The 24,488-nt window shown below is 41.8% G+C and overlaps 1 protein-coding gene across 2 annotated transcripts; it reads left to right on the forward strand.

Moving 5' to 3' along the window:
- The first annotated feature begins 1,240 nt into the window (after nt 1-1,240).
- On the forward strand, nt 1,241-18,862 carry MMADHC (metabolism of cobalamin associated D). Of its 2 annotated transcripts, none has more exons than XM_083413463.1 (8): nt 1,241-1,528; nt 4,659-4,818; nt 7,998-8,142; nt 8,639-8,856; nt 9,457-9,562; nt 10,252-10,382; nt 13,369-13,455; nt 15,089-18,862. In XM_083413463.1, the coding sequence occupies exons 2-8, from the start codon at nt 4,804-4,806 to the stop codon at nt 15,281-15,283; spliced, it is 897 nt and encodes a 298-aa protein (XP_083269589.1). In that variant the 5' UTR covers nt 1,241-1,528; nt 4,659-4,803; the 3' UTR covers nt 15,284-18,862. The 2 variants fall into 2 exon arrangements, with proteins under 2 accessions (XP_083269589.1, XP_083269590.1); XM_083413464.1 differs by having other exon boundaries at nt 1,515-1,835.
- The last annotated feature ends 5,626 nt before the right edge of the window (nt 18,863-24,488 follow it).

The following is a 24,488-nucleotide window of genomic DNA, read 5'->3' on the forward strand; positions in this document are numbered from 1 at the left end:
GTGTACTGTAAAAGATCTGCAGGTAGAAGACCAGGTTGCACCACAGTTTGTTTGACAAGTGAAGTTTGTGCATGTTAAAGTTAAATAAGACAATTGCTAATGCCAATTCGTGTGTGTGTGTGTGTGCGCGCGCACATACACACACCTACATTGCATGCATATAATACACCAAATGAGTCTCCTCAAGTGCAAAGGGATGCAGAATTACAGGCCAGCAATGGGTGGCCAGAGATGGCTGGTGTCTGAACAAACTGCACAAAGAAATTCAGGACGATTCCACAACGAGCAGCACTTCCTGCAGGCTGACCATTTAAAAAAAACCACAAGTTTTAAAATCCTGCCACTCTTTGTGAGTTGGCACATGCTCTGCAAGGTGAAATACCAGTAAGTAGCAGGTGAGAAACCTTCGGGAAAGGAATGGTCTATGGTTGTAGAAAACAAGGACCGAACAGCCTTGCACTACCACCCACTGGCAAGAATGGGCTGCAGCAGCTGAAAACACACTTGCGGAAGATGCCATAGTTTCTGCCATAGTGGGATATTTTTAGTCGTTTGTTTGTTTGTTTGTTTGTTTGTTTCTGGTTGGTTTTAATGTATCTATTGGGGTTGGGGGTTGTTTTTGTTTGTAAGGCATTTTGGCAAGATAAAGCAACAAGTTTAATAAATAATAATAAATAGTATCCTAGGTCCTGCTTAAACAGCTTTTGCTGCGACACAACCTGAAGGCGCTTCCAAGCAGGCATTTACTGTAGCCTAGGTTCCCACGCATACAAGATGTGTGTACACCTGTGTTTGTGTGTTGCAGTGTTCACAGGACGTCCTTGCCATTAAAACGCCACCCCATGTTTTTTTTTAACCATTTAACGCGGATCTATCCCTCTTTTTGCAAGGAGATGAGATAAGTTAAACAAAAATTGTCCATGTCCCGTTTGCAATAATATCTCAGCTACCCATTTGCAAACTAAGTGGAAGCACCCTAACACTGTCAGCCCCTCTGGGAGGGTAAAGAAGAAAGAAAAGAAAATCATTTCTGATACGGAAAGCAAAACCCTGTGCTGAGAAGGTGCTCGCGAGGCTACCCAGCTACTCCACTCGGGTTGCGCCTCCTTTGCACCCCGCGCGCCTTAAACAAAACTGCACCGACCAACCCGCGCGGGCAAAGCCTCTCTGCTGACTCCGCCCACTCTCCGCATCGACGCGTAAGCACTCGACTAGGCAAGCCCTTTCGAGGATTCGACAATCTCTCTCTCTCTCTCTCCCTCCCCCCCCCCCCCGTCAGCCGGCTGCTCCGTCATTAGAGACGTCGGCTCGATTGCTTCGGCCTGCCCGCAAGCCGGCTAAGCAGGAGAAAAAAGGGGGAGGAGTCGCGCGTCGAGCGTCTCGTTTTCTCTCCCCGCCGACACATTTTCCCTCTTTTTTACCCCGCCTCCTCCCACCACCCTTTGGAAGCGACGGAGGCGAGGATCGATTGCTTTGGCCCGGGGGTTGCCATTTTACAGGAACAAACAGAACGTGAAAAGAAAAAGAGGTAACGAGCCCGGTCAGCGGCGTCTCCCTCCCTCCAGCTCCCCCCCCCCGCCAAATGGAACTTCCCGACACCCCCCCCCGCTTAAACTTTGGGCCAGAGGCGTCCTCAGGCCCCGCTCCCACCTTCGCTTCCCGCCACCGCCCCCACCTTCAGATCAGCGCTGTCCCTACGCACACAGCTCCTCAATGCGGACTAGCCGCTTCAGTTCCCAGTCTAAAACCATCCCGTCGCCCTTGGACCCCAGACGGGGGTTGGGGAGCAGGGGTAGGGCCGGATTTAGGTTTGATGGGGCCCTAAGCTACTGAAGGTAATGGGGCCCTTGATATGTCCGGCTATAATTTGTCAACAACAATTTGTCGCTGTTTTTTGTGTTGAATATATGCTATATGGTAATTTATGGTCCATACACAAAACAAAAGACTTGCTGTATGTAGGTTTTATTTTACAGTGGTACCACGGGTTGCGGGACGCGGGTGGCGCTGTGGGTAAAACATCAGCGCCTAGGACTTGCCGATCGCATGGTCGGCGGTTCGAATCCCAGCGGCGGGGTGCCCTCCCGTCGTTCGGTCCCAGCGCCTGTCAACCTAGCAGTTCGAAAGCACCCCCGGGTGCAAGTAAATAAATAGGGATCGCTTACCAGCAGGAAGGTAAACGGCGTTCCGTGTGCTGCACTGGCTCGCCAGATGCAGCTTGTCACGCTGGCCACGTGACCCAGAAGTGTCTGCGGACAGCGCTGGCTCCTGGCCTATAGAGTGAGATGAGCGCACAACCCTAGAGTCTGTCAAGAGTGGCCCGTACAGGCAGGGGTACCTTTACCTTTATCTCGGGTTGCATACGCTTCAGGTTAGAAGACTCCGCTAACCCAGAAATAGTACCTTGGGTTAAGAACTTTGCTTCAGGATGAGAACAGAAATCATGCTCCGGTGGCACGGTGGCAGTGGGAGGCCTCATTAGCTAAAGGGTGCTTCAGGTTAAGAACAGTTTCAGGTTAACAACAGACCTCTGGAACGAATTAAGTATATAATCAGAGGTACCACTGTATTTGTTTTTTATCTTAAAAAAAGGTAAAGGGACCCCTGACCGTTAGGTCCAGTCGCGGATGACTCTGGGGTTGCGGCGCTCGTCTCACTTTACTGGCCAAGGGAGCTGGCGTTTGTCCACAGAAAGCTTCCGGATCATGTGGCCAGCATGACTAAGCTGCTTCTGGCGAGCCAGAGCAGCGCCTGGAAACACCGTTTACCTTCCCGCCGGAGCGTTACCTATTTATCTACTTGCACTTTGAGGTGCTTTCGAACTGCTAGGTTCACAGGAGCAGGGACTGAGCAACGGGAGCTCTTATGTTTTGGAAATGTACATCCAGGTTTTTTTCCTTTAAAAAAAATTTGGGCCCCAAAGAGAGTGGGGCCCTAAGCTATAGCTTGTTTAGCTTATACAGTACGTAAACCCAGCACTGATGCAGGTGGGATCCTCGCTGGCCAGCAGTGAACAGCCGCCCAGTGGCAGGACCGGGGAGCCTCCCGTATTTGCGCAGCAGCTACTGCAAGTCCAAGGTCCCTTGTTGCTTTTGTTGTTAGAAAGAGTTGCGTCTCTTCCAGTGTTTCTCCGATAAAAATAGGGTTGTCCTTCTCCATCATCATCATCATCATCATCATCATAATTTCTATCATTATTATTCTGTGAACTGTCCTGAGACCTCCAGGTATAGGGTGGTATATAAATTCAACTAATAATTTTAAAAACTTATTTATATACTCCACCCTTCAGACTGGATTGCCCCAGCCACCCAGGGCGGCTTCCAACATACATAACAACAAAATTATTATTATTTATTGAATTTATATACTGCTCTATACCCTGGGGTCTCAGGGCAGTTCACAGAATAAAGTCAAGCTATAAAACCACAAAATACCTAATAAAAATTAAAACAACCCAGTAACACCCCCCCTCCACAAAATAAAACCCCAACACATTTTTAAAGGGCATAGGATGTAAATCGGATCAACCAAAGGCCTGGTTAACGTTAAACATTAAAAAAAAACAAAAAGCCACCACTTCCCTATACAGGGTGCCTTCAGATGTCTTCTAAATGTTGTATAGGTACTTATCTCTTTGGCTGGGGGGGTGTCACTTAACTCCATACCCTCCAACGTTTCTCTGATGAAAATAGGGACATCCTAAGGAAAAGCAGGACATTCCGGGATCAAGTCAGAAACTGGGACAGCTTCTGTAAATTCAGGACTGTCCCTGGAAAATAGGGTCACTTGGAGGGTCTGGGGCGATCATCATCTAAATAAAATAAAAAAGAAAGCCCCTAACGCATCACTTCAGCCCAAGGTGTGCACTGGCTAAGCATGAGGCAGAAAACAGCATTTTTCTGTGTATGTACTGTATAGGAGATTGGAAAGAAACCTGATTCTGGGGTGGTTAAAGGGAGTGAAGCCAGCAATGGTAATTTTACCTGGCAGTGAGGTGGGGAGAAAATGGGTTATTGGGCAAGGAGGTTTCTGGTTTCTTGTCTCTTCCCATTTGTCATCATGAAGCTGTCCTAGTCCTCTTCAAAATTGTTTTCATGGGCACCAGAATGGTCAGATCTCTTAACAACCTAAAAGAGTTTTTCAGGCATCTGCGGCTTGTGAATTGCCTGCAATGTGTGCCAGTGTTAAAAAGGAAGCGTGAAAGAGAAATAAGTTCCCATCTGTCAAGAGTTTCAAGGAAATTATTCAAAAGTAGTATGCGTTAGCATCTCAGAATCACAAGTTCCTTTTTGTGTTTCAACTTTAGTGTTGAAATTTTAAAAGAATTTAAAATTCACATGGACAGTCCTTTAACTAGTGCTCTGGAGGTGACAAAGACAGATCTCCAACTGAACAGGGTGTAAATTTTACAAACAGGTTTCTTTACTTTCTGAGCCTGCTTTTTTTAAGGTTTGCATTAGCATTAAAAAAATTCTCTGCACAATGGAAAGGCTAGAGATTGAGATGTTTAACTGAATGTAAACTGTAGTCATGCAACTATTTATAAGCTATTGACATACACTTTCCCCTCCTGCTGAAGCAAAATAATATCTGCATCCCTTTGTAGTTTTGTGGCAAAGTGGAAAAAAAACATAGTTCTGGTTTGTTTTGCACAGGTTCTAACAGCTGGTTCAGGCAGTTCTCGGAAGTGTTTGGGCATGGATCCTTAACAAGTTGCAGCTCAGGCCCAACGTGTTGTATAACCAGCCACTCTGGTGTGTATGTCTCTGTTTTAGGAAAAATCTTTAGACGAAGATACCCATGCAAATGGCCACTGTAAGTAATATTGCTGTTTTCAGTGTTTGTTAAGAATGCCATACAAATGTCTCTAAATGTGTTCCTGTTTCTATTCTTGTTCCTTAGCTTATGTGACATGACATATGAATAGTGCTTTATGAAGTTTCTTGATGTATAAACTTGTGAAGTCAAAAATGGAAACACTTAGTATGATGTAAATCATGATGCACTACTGAGCTGAACTAGATAGGTTTAAAAAAAAAGATGTGCAGCTTCATAATATGGAATGCTTTAGGAAGTAATTTGCATCACTACTGAAATACCTAGAACACTGGATTATTCACTGGCAAACTGAATTCCACTGTCCTATAAATACCTAAAACATTGGATTTGGTACACACAAGAATTTGGAGGGTGTGGGCCTGTAAAGATGTGGGATTGGATCCTATGGGCTTCTTGTGTGGATGGAAGGTATTTTCACCAGTTTCTCCCTTCAGCCCAGCATCTGCTGCTGCTTTGGAAGGTGCCTGGGGAGGCAAATCCTGTTCCTCTTGAGGAACACTCCCCACAGTTCTTAGGCATCAACCTATAAATTATAAAGGCTTTAATTGTAGAAACTAGTGCAACCCAATCCTTTGTGGGTGTACTCGGAAGTCAGTCCTACCGAGTTCAACAAGATTCATTCCCAAAGTGTATGTAGGCTTGTGGACTAAGAATTAAGTTGGTTACATTTGATTTATTTCTGTTAGATTTAACAACAATTTATTTATCACGTATGAAACGCCTACAGTTTTCTACAGGTTGTTCAGGGATTAAAAGATAAGACGGTTCCTGCAGGCCTACAGTCTAAAATACATGGAACAAAAAGGAAAAGGAACATATGCAGGAGTGTAGCCAGTGTGATCTTAAATCAGTTATACAGATTTCCTTATTGTACACTTCTGTTGGCTCAGATAGCTTACCGATATAATGAGACAGGCAGAGCATATGCATTTTGAATAATAATAATAATAACAGCATTAATGCATTTTTGAAAGCTCATATTCTGGGTTCAAAACTTAGGCTTGGTGCAATAACACATTTAAGCCTGAACATTTACAACTGTATGAAATGTTGCACCATTCAAGTTTGAATTGGAATTACTGTTTTTCATCATATAAACTGACATGCCTATAAAAACCATGAATGGACCTTCCTTAAGGGCTTCAGATTTGTGGAAATAGGGTGAGATAGAATCTCTACCATGCACAAAACTGAAATGTTTTATTGGCTAAACATCTTTCCAAATATACTTCTTAAGGACACTTAAAATGCACACCTCTGTGTTCTTTAGTGTGCTCCATAACACTAGAGAACAGAATGGTGTGCTTGTTGTTGTTGTTGCCTGTTACCCAAAGGTGTTCAGAAAACTTACAACACATTTAAAAGAGAAACGTAAGTATACCAGAACGAAACAACTCCCATAACAGCCACATGAAGCTTTGGCAGTATACTAGTGATATGCAGCGTCCCTGCAGAAGAAATATCCTTTGAAACACATTGGGCCAATACAAATCATCATATTTGTGCATCCTTGAGATTGTTTTGCCCTTTTCTGTTACTGCCTTCCCATTGCCTTCCTTCTTTTGATTTGGTTTGTCTAGATATGATCCTTTTCTTACTTGCCCCTTTTTCTGTGCTGCCACTGGACCAACTGCTTTCAGAACATGGGATTCTTGACAGTGGCCACTAATGCAGTGCAAAGAGCTGCGAATGAGCCGAAAACCGAGAAAGGCTCAGTGTTGAAAAAACATATGCATAGTGTGATTTCAGATTGCATTACTTCATGTTGTGTCTACGCAACCATAGCTGCAACTATTGTCCTTACATTAGCACTGTGCGCGTTGCATCCGGTGCAAAGAAGAGGGTTGCTTTTTGCTAGGATGTGGGATTAGGTATTGTAGCAGTCTAGTACTGGGTCACTGGGGCCAGTGGGTCACAGAAACATACGTTGCTGTGGGCAGTACGCCATAGGTAACATAAAACTGCTATATTTATTACATTATTTTAGGAAAGGATGCATGTATCATAAGAATTGTAAAACTTAGTGTAAAGATTGTGTACCTTCAAATTAAAAAAATAACCATTTTTGAAGCTAACCTGTAAAAAACAACCTTTCAAATTTAGAAATCATTGAGTTTTCATTCCCTGTTTAGCACCTTACCTTTTAGATTCCTTTCTAAAGCGTTCTGGATTTTGATGCAATATCTAGCCAGGCTTTTTATTTAAAAAAACAAAACAAATGCCAACCCACATTGGCTGCAGATGCATTTCTAAACGGAATGGTGGAACTGTAAATATATATATATATATATATATTCCGCTGAAGAGGAATGTGAGCTCTTAATAATCTTGCAATACTTTTCAAAAGGTTAGACCTGGGAGGTTGGGATTGCAAGACAAGCACTTGAGCACGGTGTCAGCCAAATTAATCAGTGGTGCAGTAGTTAATAATGTTGGCATTTGTTGTCGCTAAGCTTCAGAATAAAACTACACCAAGATGATATCGCACATCTGAGCCCTGTTGATTCGGGCTGTTTTCAGATTCAGGAAGAGAAATTGAAGCCATTTTCCCTGCGGTTCGTGTGTTGTAAGATTTCCCCTGGTTTTGTTGTCATGAGAGTTTTGAGCTTAGGTGTGAGCTCACTACAGTTGCATGGGTCTGGGACTAAATGCATACAGAATGGCCAAGTAGTATGGTTGCCTTACCCTAAGTGGCTTGCCAGCTTTGCAGTGGGAAATGTACCATCTCCTGATAAACCAGAAGAACTAACTTGTCTGCTCTTCTTAACTACCCTTGCTGGAAGAAAGAACCTACTCACGTGTGTTTTTTCTTTTAATACGCTTTGCTTATCAGATGTTTGAACACATTCCATGTATGTATTGTGGCGCTTTTCTTTTTTCTTTTGCTAGATAAAAAGTGCCATTTACTTAATGCAGCATTTTATCCCTATGGCAAACGGTGTGCAAAAATTCCAGCACGCGGAATTTTTCATACTAAACTTTAAATTTTTTAGCCACACCCAAAGAAAGCGTAGTACATTGGTAATATAGAAGGTCGGGATGCAAAATTCAGCTAATAAGATTCCTCCACCCCTACGGAATGCGTCTCTGCATACTGACTTGTTGTTTTGATGTGCAATATATGCTACATTCAGTTCTCTTTGTGTCCCCTTTAGGTACTTTGTAACAGAGCTAGACTGGTGACGTACCTTCCGGGATTTTATTCTTTGGTTAGAAGGGTTGTAACTCCCAAGGCCTTTTCCACAGCAGGGTCTTCTGGCTCAGACGAGCCTTCTGTTGCTGCTGCACCCCCAGACATATGTAAGAAACATTCCAAGAATTTGTTTCACCTGTGTTTACATCTAAAATTAGCTGTATTGTGGGGGAAATCATATAGCTGTATCCATCTAACGCGTCTCATCAGCACAAGGCTTTTTGCTTGTCCAGTGGACTTTCTCCCCTCCTCCCCTGTGTGCACTCCACACCCTCCCCACATCTGCTCCAGAGCTCTAGAACAGGTTTGGGGGGGAGCTGTGGGGAGTTCTGTTGCACAAGTGGAAATTCTTGCCTTTCAGAGGGTGTGTTAGTTGGATACCACACACAATATGTCTTTCAAATCATCTGTATCTTATGGTTCCTCTGGCCATAACATACTTGGAATTAAGTATCATGAAGTTCAATGGAACTTAGTTTTCCCGTTTTCTGCTTGAACTTAAGTTACTAGCTTACTGAGCGGCGTGCAAAAAACGTTTGTGTTTTATAACACAGTGCAATTGTATGTGTGTGTTTAAACGACTTAACTCTTAACTTTTGGCAGGTCCAAGAACTGTGTGGCCCGATGAGGCGATGGGACCCTTTGGTCCGCAAGACCAACGATTTCAGCTCCCGGGGAACATAGGCTTTGACTGTCACCTGAACGGTGCAGGGATTCAGAAGGCAACACAAGCGCACAAAAAACTGCCTGACATCTTAGTGGAGCCCCTGGCAAGCGAAAGGCATGAATTTGTGATGGCTCAGTACGTCAACGAGTTCCAGGTAAGAACTCAGGTGGAAAACATAGCTCCAAAGTAACTGGCCTGCCTAGCAAAGAAGCAGGCACATGGTCTTTCTCTCCTGATTTTGAAATGAGCACCCACCCCTGTGTTACAGGTGGGCTATCATAGTATTTTTTGAGTGGTGCCCTGGAATAGAATTGTCTGGAATAGAATTGTACTTCAGCTGTGCAGAAGCTTGAGGATACTAGAACTGGGTGATATTTGGCCCAAAACTGGCTTGAAATCTGTATCGTGATATTGGCTTCATAATTTTTGACTTGGCATTATATTGCGAATCATGGTGTGTGATCGTGTGCTATGCTAAAAAGCACAATGTGGGGGAAACCGTGAAGCCAGCCAATGCCTCTTCTGCATAGCTTCATCCTTATTTCAGACATTGTGATGTATCGGTATATCTGTCTGTGTTTAGCTGGTGATATAGCACAGTGTTGAAAACCAGGTATCGCCCAGTCGTAGAGGGTACAACTTTTTGCTAATTTTAAGAATAAGAGCTGGGGCAAAGTTAAATATCAAATAACACTGCTGCCGTTACTGTTGTACGTAGCTCTGAACAATTACCTGTTGTTGTTTTTGTTTTCAGAACAGTAATCCTCCTCATAAACAAGAAGTTAGTAATGCCAAGGCCTACTTTGAAACCACTAAGGTAGAATGTGCAATACAAGCCTGTCCAGAGCTGTTGCGCAAAGGTAGGGGTGCTGCTGCCCTCATCCTCCTTTTCAAAATTTTCATTATCTCAGTAGACTTTATACCTTGACCCTTTTTTCCCCTTCTTTTTTTTTCTGGAGCGTCACAGTGTTTTCTTTTCGGTTGCATAAATTAACCCTCTTTTTGTCTTTATTCTAAAAAAAAAAAAAAGCAAGCAACAGTGGGCTTTTCCAGATGAGCAAAACCTTTAGCCTGGGAACCTGACAGTCATCCTTTCTGTAGTAAATGCGTCTCCATTGTGTGTGCAAGCTGTTGAAGAGCACTGTGGCAATTCCCCATACTTACAAATGGGGTTGATGGAGGGTAGCCGGTGACGGAGAGGTGGGGCTGTGCTTCTCATCTTCTTGACTGAGTCACTGCAGCATACCAGAATGGAAAGAGGGAAGGGTGAGATTGGCACGGTGCGATCTGGCACTCTTTCCTGGCACATTGACACCATGCTACATTGTCCCTCCCTCTTTCTGTCCTGGTTTGCTGCAGTGAATCAGCCAGGTGGAGCTCAGGTGAGCAGCTCGATTCCTCCATGGCACCACTGCTGGTGGAGCAAAAGAACTGTAACAATCACCTAAGGCTGCAGTCCTAATCCTGTTTACCTGAATTCACTTGCTCTCGGGTAGGCCTGGCTAAGATTGTGCAGTTAAGTTTCATTGACTTCTTCCTTCCTTCGTAGATTTTGAGTCAATGTTTCCAGAAGGAACTTCCAATAACCTCACAGTCCTAACAGTAACACAGAAGACAATAAATGATATGACTGCATGGAGTGAAGAGGTGGAAAATGAGCGAGAAAATCTGATAGAAAATGTAAGTCTCATAAGCTTTCGGCAGTAAATTATGATACTGTTCTCATTGGAGGCAAGACCATGTGCGTTTGTGTGTTGTATTGGATTCAATGCTTGATATCATGCTTTAGGAATGTGGAGTCTGCCCTAAGAGTGGGTGACCATTATCGGTTGTGACCCAATATTTTGTGACCCAGTGTTAATGAAGCTCCCTTAGAAAGAATTTGGATATACACGACTAATGCTTGGTCCTTAACATTTAATGCCCATCTTGATTTTTCCTTTAAAAAATAAATAAAAAAATTGTCCAGTAGCACCTTAGTAAAGGTAAAGGTACCCCTGACCGTTAGGTCCAGTCGTGGACGACTCTGGGGTTGCGTGCTCATCTCGCTCTATAGGCCAAGGGAGCCAGCATTTGTTCGCAGACAGTTTTTCCGGATCATATGACCAGCATGACTAAGCTGCTTCTGGCAAACCAGAGCAGCACACGGAAACGCCGTTTACCTTCCCGCTGGAGTGGTACCTATTTACATATCTACTTGCACTTGACGTGCTTTCGAACTGCTAAGTTGGCAGGAGCAGGGACCGAGCAACAGGAGCTCACCCTGTCGCAAGGAGACCAACTAAGTTTGTTCTGGGTATAAGCTTTCATGTGCACTCACACTTCTTCAGATATACATATCTGAAGTGTATCTGTGTATCTGAAGAAGTGTGCATGCACACGGAATCTTCTACCCAGAACAAACTTATTTGGTCTCTAAGGTGCTACTGAACAATTTTTTAATTTTTTAATTTATTTCGACTGCGTCAGACCAACACGGTCTACCTGACTTTAAAAAATAGTAACTTTAAATATATTTTATGCATACTCACTAGCTACATGCTGTAATGTTTTACATTTAGTTTACTAAGTTGAACCTTTTATACCACATCTGTTAATAATTGCAGTAAATAAATCAGACACTTTTGTTTGCCCAAGTGATTATATGCAGAATTGCCACTAGGGGTCATCCTTTCTTAAATGTACGTTTTTGCTTGGCTTTGGAATCAATAGTTGTATCCCTACAAATGTCAGTGTTTTGCTGCTGCTGAATTTTTTCCCATATGTTATTCTCTGAAAATGTTCTGTACTTTAATAGTGCTTTAAAAAATAACCTAAAAATGCCAGCTTCTTTTATTTCAGCTTGATTTTTTGGCTAATATATCTGAGACCAGTTTCTAGTTAACACCAGCCACACTGCAGTTCCTTTAACTCCATTTGAGAAAGTTTCACAATGGCAAATAAGCGTTTATATGGGTTCTAAAGGTTTTCAAGGGGTTAGGAAGGAGAGTGCAGTGTTCAGTCATCACCATGAAAGCTGCACACAGAATAAAGCTCTCATTTTAGCGTGTCAGTGTCTCTGTGTTAGTCATGGTCTGTTGGGCCTTGGCATTGTAATCTGGTCTAATTATATTTTAATTGTCCTCCTCCTTCCTTGTCCACCTTCCTGTCAATTCCAATATATTGAACACAAGGGTGCTGGGATGGTAGACGTAACCTTCTGGCCTAAAGGTTACTAACAGCAAATTCACAATAGAATGGACTGTTTGTTTGCATTGTAGACAATCTCAGGAGAACTTAACTTAACATGAGAGACTTGGAGTAAAGTAATGAGAGTTAGTGGCAGGCAAATGAAGGTGTTATTGTATTGAAGACTCAAGTTGTCTTAATTAACATCTGTTTGGTGAGTGGCTACTGTGAGATTGTCATTCACCAGGATCAAAAGAGTCCAGTGCATAAACATGCTTAGACTGTTTACTGGGGTTCCGTTGGCTTAATCTGAAATTGAAATGAACAGATACGTAGACCTTTGACAAATTGGAAAAATAGGTCCACACTGAATGTAAATTTGTTCTGTTTAAAGATTATTCAGAATCTGAGTAAGCCGTTATGATAAAGGGTCCAGATATCTGGCTTAAATGCTTTGAGAAAGAAATGTGTGTATTTATCAATTTCAAATAAATGAGGGGATGCAGCTGTACAACATTGTGTGCCTCGAGAGGTCCGGAGGGTGGCAACCTGAGAACAGGCCTTTTCTGTAGTGGCTCCCCATTTGTGGAATGCTCTCCCCGGGGAGGTTCGCCTGGCTTCTTCACTATATAGTTTTAGGTGTCAAAGTGTTGAACAAATGGAATGCAAACTAGCAAAATCAGTTTCAAGTGATGTTTCCCATACAGGGGCAGCCTACCAAACCACAGTTAGCTTTTCCATTGGATATGTTAAATGTAGTATCTTTTGCCATAGTGCAAAGGATATTTGAGTGCTTTTGGTGAGAACCTCCGCAATTCCTTTTGTTGAAGGGGCACGCTTCTCCTGAATTTTTAAATTAAGAAGTGTCACTTTCTTTGACAATAGAGTCTATTCTGGCAAAAATAAAAGAGCGTTCCATCTGTGTGCACAGTTTCATCCCACACTCTCGTGTAGCTCCTTTTTAGATTCTGTTTCTTTCTAAATTAGCACCATGTATTTAGAGGTTAGCAGGAGTTTTGAGCATCTGTGCTTTGTGTTTGGACGATAATTTTCTTGGCATAGGTTTTGGGCAGAGTTGCCATTGTGGATTAGAGAACTGCAAAAAGTGCTTTACTGATCAAGATACAGGAAGTTGAGACAAGGAAACAAACCTAAGGCAAAAGGAGCATGCATAAAAGTGGGCAATAGGTGAGGTATGGATTTGTTGGATTTTTTTGTATTTGCAGGTATGGCAACACTGCAACCAACCCGAGCAATCAGTTATATTTTCCTGCCTGTGCAGAACTATTAATGCTTCACTGACCATCACAAAGAATTTCTTCTAGGTTCCATGTGACCATCGTATCTCAATATAGGTTATTAATTTTAATCCTCTTAGTCTCGGTTGACAGAGTTGAATAACAGTACTGTGTTCAATTTCACATTTGTTTGCTGGGGAAATGGAATATACATTAGCCTTAAAAGTGTGCTTAGCGTCTTTTATTTCCTCTCTTCTTAGTTTATCAGTGGTGCCAAGGAAATTTGCTATGCTTTGTGTGCCGAAGGCTATTGGGCAGATTTCATTGATCCAACTTCAGGATTGGCAGTAAGTATTTCTACCAAAGCACAGCAAGAAGAGGGAGGCTGAGCACCGTGTGTCTCAGACAAGGGGGGAAAAGGGAATATGACGATTCCTACTTGAGTTTCTGCTCGTTCCACTTGAAACCATTTTAAAGGCTATCTAAAATCGTTCCTAGAATGTCCGTGACAGTCTTTCTCAATTCTCGGCTATATCATAGAAACCGTTGTCATAGCTGGCACCTTAAGTGGCAGTTAAACAAAAGAACGCAAGACTGTTTTTATTTGTTTTAGTTATTACATCTATTTTCTCCTCCAAGGAGCTCAAAGCAGTTCACATAGTTCTCCCCAGCCCCGAGTTTATTCTTACAACAATCTTAGGATAGGCTGAGAGAATTATAGGCTCATGGTCACCCAGTGAGCTTCACGGCTGAGTGGCAATTTGAACCCGGGTCACACTAGTCCTAGTTTAGCACTGGAATCACTACACCACTCTGTCTCTCACCTCCCCCCCCCCCCCTTTTACACTATTAAAAAAGAACCTAGTTCTTTCAGACCAGGATAGTGGTGTGTCATGGATTGTAGGTATTTGAGACATTCCTTTGACAATTCTTTCATGCACAAACATATCAGTATTATTTCTGATTGTTAAAAAAAATTTGTCCCACATCAGGGCCCTTAGAAATGTCCCAGATCCAAATTATTTGAAAAGCTAGTCGGTATGGAATAGCAAAGCACCAAGACCTGTTATAGGGATGCAGGTGGCGCTGCGGTCTAAACCACTGAGCCTTGGGCTTGCTGATCAAAAGGTCAGCAGTTCGAATCCCCATGATGGGTTGAGCTCCCATTGCTCGCTCCCAGCTCCTGCCAACCTAGCAGTTCAAAAGCAAGACAAAAAGTGCAAGTAGATAAATAGGTACCGCTCCGGTGGGAAGGTAAACAGTGTTTCCATGCGCTGCTCTGGTTTCGGTGTTCCATTGTGCCAGAAGCGTCTTAGTCATGCTGGCCACATGACCCAGAAAAACTGTCTGCAGAGTGGACAAACACCAGCTCCCTGGCCTGTAAAGCAAGATGAGCGCCGCAACCCCAGAGTCATTCGCAACTGGACTTAACTGTCAGGGGTCCCTTTACCTCTACCTTTAAGACTGTTATATTCTCCTACTAAATGTGTACATAGTTTTTTACCCAACTTTCGTTGGTGAATCTTTACTGTCTTTGCATGGGCACTGCTAGAATCTGCTATTGCAGTATATAGAATCATATAAATATTGGAAGGGAATCCTGCTCACAGCTGTTCCTGTGTGGGCTTGAACCATCAACCTTCCGGTTAGCAGCTAGACAACACTAAACCATTGCGCCACAGGGACCAGGCTATTGATTCATAAAATCCAAGGAATTAGAAGTGCACTTTCCTGGTAACAGTGTCACTTTGAGGGCTGGATCTGTGGGCTCCAGAATTTCTAGTTGCCATGGGATATAATAATCAGTATAGTTATCCCTCTATAGAAATGTCAATGCAAAACCAGCAGTTGTACATTTTCTGCCATGACATTTAAATGCATTTAAGGTTAGACTTAAAACTACTTTGATCTATTATGTTGAAATATATTCAGGAATCTTACTATAAACGTACACCGTGTTTTGTTGTGCTTTCTTTGCAGTTTTTTGGCCCGTATACAAACAACACCCTTTTTGAAACTGATGAACGCTACCGCCATTTAGGATTTTATGTGGAGGACCTTGGCTGCTGTAAAGTTATTCGTCATAATCTCTGGGGAACACACGTGGTAGTCGGAAGTATTTTCACTAATGCTTCACCTGACAGCCCTATCATGAAGAAACTGAGTGGCAATTAACCGCATCTTTAGGCTTAAGAATTGGCCAATAAACACTGTTGGGACATATCAAGCGATAAATTACACTAATTTCTAGAGAGTAAAAGATCTGTTATTTATTTTAGTCTTCATCGGATATGTAGTCTCTATACACGATTTATAAGGTAATCCAACATTTTACTTGAGAGATGTGTGTATATATAGCGTATGATATTCTAAAGTATTACTTTTCCAAACTTTCAATAAAGTGAAACATCCACAGTAATCTTACACTGGAACACAAATCCTCAGCACTTTTGTAACATTTCCCATTTTCATTCTGGTGAAGTCAGTTTTAATTTACTTGCAATATATTTTATAAATGTCTGTTTGACATAGGTTGCAAATTGATTGGAAAATGAACAATGTTCATTTCACATCTTCATTTTTTATATTTTTGAAAAGAAACATTTTTGAGGCAGGGATAGTCCACTTGTTCGGTTAGATCCCATTAAAGGAAAATAATATCAGTCATTCTTTTATGCAAGAACCAGTATTGTCTTATTTCTGTTTTTCATGTTTTATTTGGAATATACTTCAAGCAGGAGATTTTGTGGCCTACTTCATGATTTTCAGAAAGCATAATGGCTTGTACCTCATGCAACCTGGATATTCCTCTGAGGGAAGAGGTGATTTTTTTCCAATTTCCCTGCCTTGTCTGAATCCGCCATGCTTTGAAAATTTGCTGCAGGAGGTTTGGGGACCTTCCAGAACAGCATGCAAAGTGCCCATTTGGGAGAGCAGAGGGAAGGAGAAATCATAGAAAGAAAGCCTCTGCTCACATCTCATCCTGTTTGTGGATCCTCCTGGATCTCACTCAGTTCCATGAACAGAAAGATCTCTTCCATTCATGGAATGCCAGGTCTGGATGCAACCCAATATTCCAAAATATATCCCAACTCGGTTTTTAAAAGTTGTGATTGGATTTGCTTGAAGCTAGTACGCCTAAGTGTGCCTGACTTTCTAACAGGCCTCCTCTCTAAGCTAGCCACAACAATATGAATTAAAGAATGGTAGTCAAAGGAATTAAATCAGTGTAAATCAAAACTGTTTCTGCACTGAAGACCCTTTCTAGATCTCATTACTGCCAAAAGATCAAGAAAAGAAATCAGTGTCATATTTTCATGGATCTGGTTTGAATGCAAGTATGGGTTGAATTCTTGTCAATTTTGTTTCTGTGAATATTGGCTGAGACATTGCAGTAGGCTGTTTTATTTCCTTGAATACATGCAATACAAAAATGTGAATGAACTATAGGCCAAGTCATCAGATCCTGTTAAAACATCGCCTATCATCATAAGTTTCTCTGGTTAGTATTCTTTCTCTGGATACCTACTGTTGTGCCAACGCTGCTGATTAAAGAAATTGTTTTCCAGGTGGCTTTCATCAAAATCCACAGTTACAGTGGTTCTATTGTAGGACAGTCCTCAGCTAACTGCTTGCATGTGCAGAATGACTTCCACTTGCACAATGACTTCTACTTGCCCAGCCTGGCTTTCCTCCCATCTGCTCACCCACTAAATATTTTACTTCATTTTTAATTTGTTACACTGCCTCTTTCTATATTACTATACACGAGGGGGTTTACAAGCTGAAGAAACAACAAAACAGACAGCAAAGATAACGCATGTAATAACAATCTGATACAATACAAAGAAGTCCCTGTAACTTTAAAATAAACAACTTCCATCAGACAGCAATATTCAAGAATCCACCAGAATTTAATAGTAAACAGTCAAGTTAAATACCAGCAAATGATAATTAAATGGTTTACACTTACCATTATAATAAAGAATCACTAAACTATAATCAAGAAAAACAATGGCAAATCACAATGCATAAAATACCACAAACCAAATTAAAGGATCAAATTGAGAAACAAGGGCACACAACTTAGAATCTGTCTGTTCCTGAACTCTTCCCAGCTGCTGCTGTTCTCAAAATCATGGTCTGGGAAAGACTTCTAGGGCTGGAGGGTGGGGCAAGACAGGTGGGAAAAGCCATTGCCTGATGAGCAGCAGGAAGTCTCCCCTGTGTTCTAGAAGTTCCCTCAACCCTCCAGAGCCAACTTGGAGAAGGCATTAGAGGTGCATGCAGGGGAGCCAGAGGAGAGGAAAGTCACACTGCAAGTGGAACCCCTTCTGCACATTTGAGGTTAGTTGAATGCCGGCTGTAATTTTTGTCCCCCCCCCCCCCCTCTGTTTACAGTGGCTAAAGGTGCTATATGTGGCCCTGTGCTCCCATTGTGTAAAGTCTGGTTTGCGCAAGTAGTAGAATGATATAGCAGAATGAGTTTTTTCTTATCAGCCTGGAATATTTCTTAATTTCATTTTTGTGTCAACAGTTTAGAAGGGGTGGTGTGCACACTGTGGGACATAATACGAAATAGCACTGCCCTGCCTACAAAATCACATTTTGCCAAAAGGATGATAGAGAGGGGTGGCCTGGGTTCTTCTGATTTGTAATGAATCTAAGAACCTTTTATTTCACTTCTGGCTAGTTGCATCACTAGGTAAGTTTGTTTTAAGTTTCCTAACCCGCCTGGTCATACCACCTTTGGAAGGTAGGCTTCCAAAGGAAGGTTGTTTCAGTTTTACAGAGAAACACTCACCTCCATTCACACAACCTTGAGGAGGGGGATTCTTAGTGACTTACAGATTTATTTGACCCCTGGAAGAGAGTTAATAGAGGCAGCCCTGGATCCAGTTCAGCGGCTCACCCCTGGACATTTTAAATTGAAGGGTGGTGTTAAAATGTTTTAATGAATTGTACCACATTAAGAGTACAGGTGAAGAAATTGCCACTTGAATGCTTTCCTGTGTAAAAACAAAACAACTTTGCAGCAAATAGAAAACAGTAGTGGGGTGGACTAAGCCTGCCTCCCTGATATGCTTCTTACTTGTGAGCAATTTTATTTCACGGGCGTGAATTAAGAAATTGTACCGGATGTTATACATTCTTCTGTCGCCTCATCCTGCTGCAGGTATAAGCCAGGCCTCAGCTTTCTTAGTGATCAGTCCAAACTTCCCATTTTGTTGGGCGGCTGTTGTGTGAAGAATGAGTTCAGTAAGAATAAAGGCAGCCTGGTCTCTTAAGCTACCACCTTACTTTGTGGCGCCGTATTGAGAAAAGCAGCAGGACATCACTAGCAGAAGCCCACCAATTCTGAAACAACACTGGCATGAGAAGCAGCATAACCAGCTCAGTTGAGGGCCGATTCCTCTCTTCCCCAAAAAATCTGTGACACGAGGGATTTCCCAGAATTTTAAAGACTCAGCACCAGTGGCAGCAGTAGCTGGAACATAACAAGTTGGTGTGAGAGGCAGCAGAGACTGTGCCCCAGTGCGATTTGGGGCACAAGCAATTTGTTAAGGAGAAAATGCTCAAGTAAAATGTTAACTTGCATTTATTTCTCTGCTCGCCACTTCAGAATGGATTTTTTCAGGCTGGGGTATTGGAAGTTTTAGCAACTGTGAATTTAGGCACAATTGGAAATATGTACACACATTTATTTATTTTTTGCACTGAAATAAATGCTCCAAGGAGCAATGTGTGAAAGTGCTCGTTATTAGTGCTGACACTTTATTTATAATTTATGCAGCGATGATACTGGAAGAAAATATGCTAGAAATCTTCTATATGAGCACAGTCTCCTTGTCTCTTAGAGGAAAACATTATGGCTTCAAGACCGCCCTAATATGAGCTACAGCTGAGCAGTGTGCTCTCTGTGTTAAGGTGATAAACACACCCTGCTGCCAAGATCTTTGTGCTGAATTCAAGTGACTGGAAATAAGTTAATTTCACTGGTTTTCCAAAAGAGGGTGGGGGAGAAAATGTGGAAAACCTCACAGGTGCAGAATTCATATTTCACAAATCTGCATCACAATGTATCTTTTTTAAAAAAATACAAAATGAGATACAAACATCTCGTCTGAGAAAATTCTGCATGTGGTTTTGTACTTTGTCTACTATGTTTTATGGGTTAGTTCCAAAGATCTCATTATTTGACACCATGTTTTAGGAATTCTAAATACTTTCTTTGCATCAGCAGTTTATTAACAAAATAGTTAAGTCAATTTTGGTCTTGTTGGCTTATTATGAGTAAATGTGGTTAAACCTGTGTACTTCCTCTTCATTCCGCTGTGGACTAGGATCCTTGTGTGTTCTCTTTCCTAGAATAATTTTGCTGCTCAGCCAGGAAGTTCCATGATTCACATCTCACCGCAGCTGTGAAGTTCCTGGCAGGCCTTAGGCTTATCTCTAAACCTTGGGTCCTTTTCTGCTAATAATATAGTATTGGTGCAAAGTTTAATTAGATGGTGAACATGAAGAGTTGTAAGGTTTTAATTAGAGGCTGGAAATGAAGAGTAGTAGCTATTATTTATTAATTAGTACACGACTTAATTGCCAAAATGGCTTCTAAGCCATTTACAAGTATAAAACCAATTGCACACAATTAAAATGCATATTAAAACATTCACAATTGAAATGACTGTTCTAAAAATATATAAATAATATGAAAAATAGTATATAAATCTCCAGGGATAATGATGATAGTGACGGTCGAAACTGGGGTATTCTGAAACTAGCTCAGGTTTGGGATACCAAGGCCCATCATGAACTAGTTCAAACCCCCTCTAAAAATTTAGGCCTAATAGTGGATTAACCAAGCTTAACTATAGTTGTGAGGCAAATCGTGGAGGAAGAGCAGCTTTGAAATCACTTCCTCCTGCACTATCATGTTATAGAGTGATCTTAGTGGGATAATAGAAATTTAAATGTTCAGTCTTAAGTGAATCACCTTAGTGCACTTTCTTACTGGTATGGAAGAAATACATTTTTAAAAAATCTGAAAGTGATTGTTTTCCGTATTCGCTCATCATTGGGGGGGGGGGGGAAACAGTTTGAAAATGGTTATTTGAAAGCATTGGAACCTTCGGGTATAGGGTGGTATAGAAATAAAAAAAGGAAAAACACGGATGTACAGTTTTTTTAATGTAGTATATCATCTACCCGTATTCTTGCGTGTAAAATCATTTTTTTAAAGCTACCTTTGCATATTATTGTTTTACATCGCATGCTGACGGTTGTCAGGTAGTCTAGTGTTTTCCATCTGTGTAGTTCAAGGGAGCATGAAAAAAGATCTATGCAGTCGGTATGGCCTCATAAGTGTTAAGATGAAGGATTCTGTTGACTGTTCGCTATTGTCACGAGGAAAGCAGCCCTCAAAACACCTAAAAGGTCAAAGATGCACATTCAAGGGGAGAGTCTCTAGTCTTTCCCTGCCATCTTCATTTCAGGCCTTTTGCCCTCTGGAAGTAATTGAGGAGAAATTGTAGTTAATAAACTTTGAGTGAGCAGACTGGTAATTTTAGACAGTGCTGAGCAGCCGGCCCAAGACAGGTAAGTCCTCAAAAGCAGTCATTGTAGATTCTAATTACTCTGCAATTCTTCAGAGTCTTCTGCAGAGTCAGCCAAAACTAATTGCTGCAATTCGGAATCGTATAAGTAGTTGTTAAATGAACTGTATTAATTTTAAGCAATACCTTGATATTGTGTAAGAAAGCATGCTAGGTGTTCCTGGGGTCAGTCAAATAATAGCTTCATTAGGACCAACCAGTATTCCCATAACTGCCCTGTAATTCTCAACACAACTCCATGGACAATTTTGAAGCAGAAAAAAATCAGTATGATTTAAGTCTTAAAGTGGTAAGAGCGAAATACTTCCAGATTTCATTTGTATTGTTAAGATTGAAACTTTATCATACACTCATTTCTGCAGTTTATGCAGAGCCATGATGAGCAAAAAAAGGAAGATTTCTTTAAAACTCAGAAATAAGCCGTGCATTGCAAAACACACAAAATCCTTTATAAGGTAGAAAGCTGTAGAATAGAAAAATTAAGTAGTCGTATTTTCAAAGTTGGAAATAGTTTCTAGCATGTTTCATGGGGGGAGGGAGACATCAAGAAATAATGCAGGTGGTGTTTCTTCGGGGTTGATGCAATTAGATAACATGAATTGACCCACTTCAACAATTAACTCAAGGACCTAGTTAACACTAGGAAACAGATTCCTACAGGTACCCAATTGTAACTGTTCATATGAAGAATTTGTCAGTATAATTCAGCCCAAAAGAAGTCACTCGTTACGTGGGCATTCTCAGTTGCCATAGTTCTGTGTGAGCAACCCTGCATACAAATGGCATGCCTGGATTTCTCTCCAATTCAGCTTCTCTAAAGAAAGTGCATTGCCTGGATAACTAGAGAACCAGATTGAAATCTCACCGCCGGGTGATAGAAGGTCTGAGAGTGGTTTTCCTCTCTCTTGCTCGAACTCTGCTGTGGGACTGTGCATGGTTAAAGGGGCCTCTTGACATGTGTCAAAAGACAAACTCCCATCTATAAATGCCATTCTTAGCCCTGTAGACTAGGCCGTGTCGCCTATACTATATTCAGCTTTCTCTGAGATTTCCAGTTCTAAAAATAAGAGGAGGCTCAAATGGCCAAGTTGAAAAAGTACAAAGTATTCAACTTGGAACAGTTGCACTAGCTCAATGATCAGTGCCAGCACAAGGCTGAGGAATCTTTTTGGCTTCATGGTCCAGTTTCTTATCAGGATCAGCCTTGTGGAATCAATAAGATTCCCGCTCCCTTCTTCATTGCTCCAGAGGGACTAGGCAGCACACAAGGGGAGGAGAGTGTGAGAATGTTCCATCTTGCAAGCAGAAGTCCACTAACAGAATGTTCTCCTTAGTGCCACTTTGAATATAGTTCTATCCTCGTCTTCCTTTAGAAAGCTCATAGAAGCTTATATGGGTCACCCCTCAAGGCACCGACCAAATCTTCGTTTCACCAGTGCTATAAATCTAGGTGCTCCTGAACAAATTGCTGTTGTATTTTGACCATGTAAACAGTGTAGGAACAAGCAATTCTTTCAGTGCCTCGTTCGTACCACTTTATTATGAAGAATAGTGTTCTAAAACTGACCCATCTAAAAAGGAATGGATGTCTACTTTTAATATGTCAGACACATACTGCATTGGTATTCTCTGTGGCCGCTGTCTCTCTTCAGCGAGCTTCGCTTGTAAAGAGGCAACAAATAATCATGGTGTGTTGTTTTTCTACCTCGGCGAACAGCTAATACAGTTTTTGACTCGGGGGGAATTTGAGCTTTCTGCACACCTTGTTTCATATTTATTTCAAGTGCACTTAGCTGATCACTCATTCTTGTGTAACATTCAGCCAGAATACTTGCTGAACAACAGCTAATGAAAGTTGGTCATTAATATTATTAGGCTTTTGTTAGCTGTTCATTAAATGCTACACACAGGCCACACTAAACACAGATTTATCACTGAAAAGAAATGGGGATGGGCAGCAAAAAAGAAAAAACCTCAGCCTACTATAAATATGAGAAAAGCCTCCTGGTGGCAATACAGAATTAAAACACACCAATGTGCCCCTTTTAAAGTCCTAAACGGCCTTTGTCCAGTATACCTGAAGGAGCGTCTCCACTCCCATCATTCTGCCCTGATACTGAGGTCTAGCTCCGAGGGCCTTCTGGCAGTTCCCTCACCGCAAGAAGCCAAGTTATAGGGAACCAGGCAGAGGGCCTTCTCGGTAGTGGCACCCGCCCTGTGGAATGCCCTCCCACCAGATGTGAAAGAGAAAAACAACTACCAGACTGAAGGCAGCCCTGTTTAGGGAATGTTTGATGGACTATTGTATTTTAGTATTTTGTTGAAGGCCGCCCAAAGATGGGCTCGGTATAAATAATAAATTATTATTATTATTATTTCCTTTTGTGATGGAAAATAATGCTATGGGTCTAACAAGAGCCATTTGTAGTGCTGGGGCAGTGTCCTCTTCTCTGCCTGAGGTAGCGAACTAGTTTAGAAATGGGGTGTAGCATACACAGACCTGCCCTCCAACAGAGGGGAATAGATGGGAGACTTAGGAAGGGACAGTCAGGGCACTATCACTGCTGTCCTTCAATATCTGCTGACTGAGGCAGGTTATTTCACTTTCCCTAAAGGCAGGACCACCCCTGTGTGAAGCTTATCAAACAACCTAACTTGATATTCAAAAATTAGTAGTCATCAGTGGTAAGGCGTTTTGTTCATGTTTTTCCTTGAGCAGGAGAAACATGATATACAAGCTTTTTGTGTGTTACTCAACCATCTAATTAATAGTCTTTTCTCCTGTCAGGCATAGTCTATGGTTTCAGACAAGATCTAGGAGTGTCGGGAGATGGCTAAAGCCAGACATTGACATTTGGGAAAAAAATTTTTTAACAAACTCCACAGATTTACTGGTGGACAATGTTCTATAAGCACGATCGTATTACTTGTGGAGTTCAGTTTCTAACTGTTGGGAATAAAAAATGTCACTGGACTCTCTTTTGCTACCTCCTCCCTTTCCAAACTTACAACGAAATGTTAACATTGGGGATGTTGACATCATTCTAAACACTGTCGAAGAGGGACATAAAGCATATGTCTATTTGAAAAGAAGTTTCTACAGTCCAAAGGAGGTTCCCTGCTGACTGCCCGCAGTAGGCAATGAAAAGAAATATGGCTCTATCAGTTAGTGTCTACAATACCAGAGAAATGGAAGCACCTCTGGGGCAGAGGGCAGCAGAGAGGTGGTAGCTGTTGTGGTCTGCCTTCACAGAAAAGGCCAGAAGATCTTCCAGGCTGGAGGTTCAGCTTAAGAGTAGTTCTGAGGTAGAATCATACAATCGTAGAATTGGAAGGGACCCCATGGGTCATCTAGTCCAACCCCCTCCAATGCAGGAATCTCAGCTAAAGCATCCATGACAGATAGCCATCCAATCTCTGCTTAACAAGTGAGGGGAGGGGAGATATTTTAGTGCACTATGCTATATGGTAACACAAAGCTACAACTCTGGTAAAGATGCACATATTGGAAGACATATGTGAAAACGCTTTGTCTTTGTGAATCTGTAGGGTGCATGTGCCCACACAGGCAGGGTTTTTTGTTGTGGTTTGAAAATTTTAACCTAAAATAGAACAAAGCCCCTTACAGCATACAAAATCTCTTTCTCTCTCATAAAAGCACCAGTCAAACATTAGTAGATACTGGTTGGTTTAAAGGGAGGAAATCATATTGTAAAGTCCTGTTGAAACAGTGCAGTTTTCAGAAGATCCTTGAAAGAAGGTAGAAA

This window comes from Podarcis tiliguerta (assembly GCF_965153285.1).
Source record: "Podarcis tiliguerta genome assembly, chromosome: 1".
Taxonomy (NCBI): Eukaryota; Metazoa; Chordata; class Lepidosauria; order Squamata; family Lacertidae; genus Podarcis; species Podarcis tiliguerta.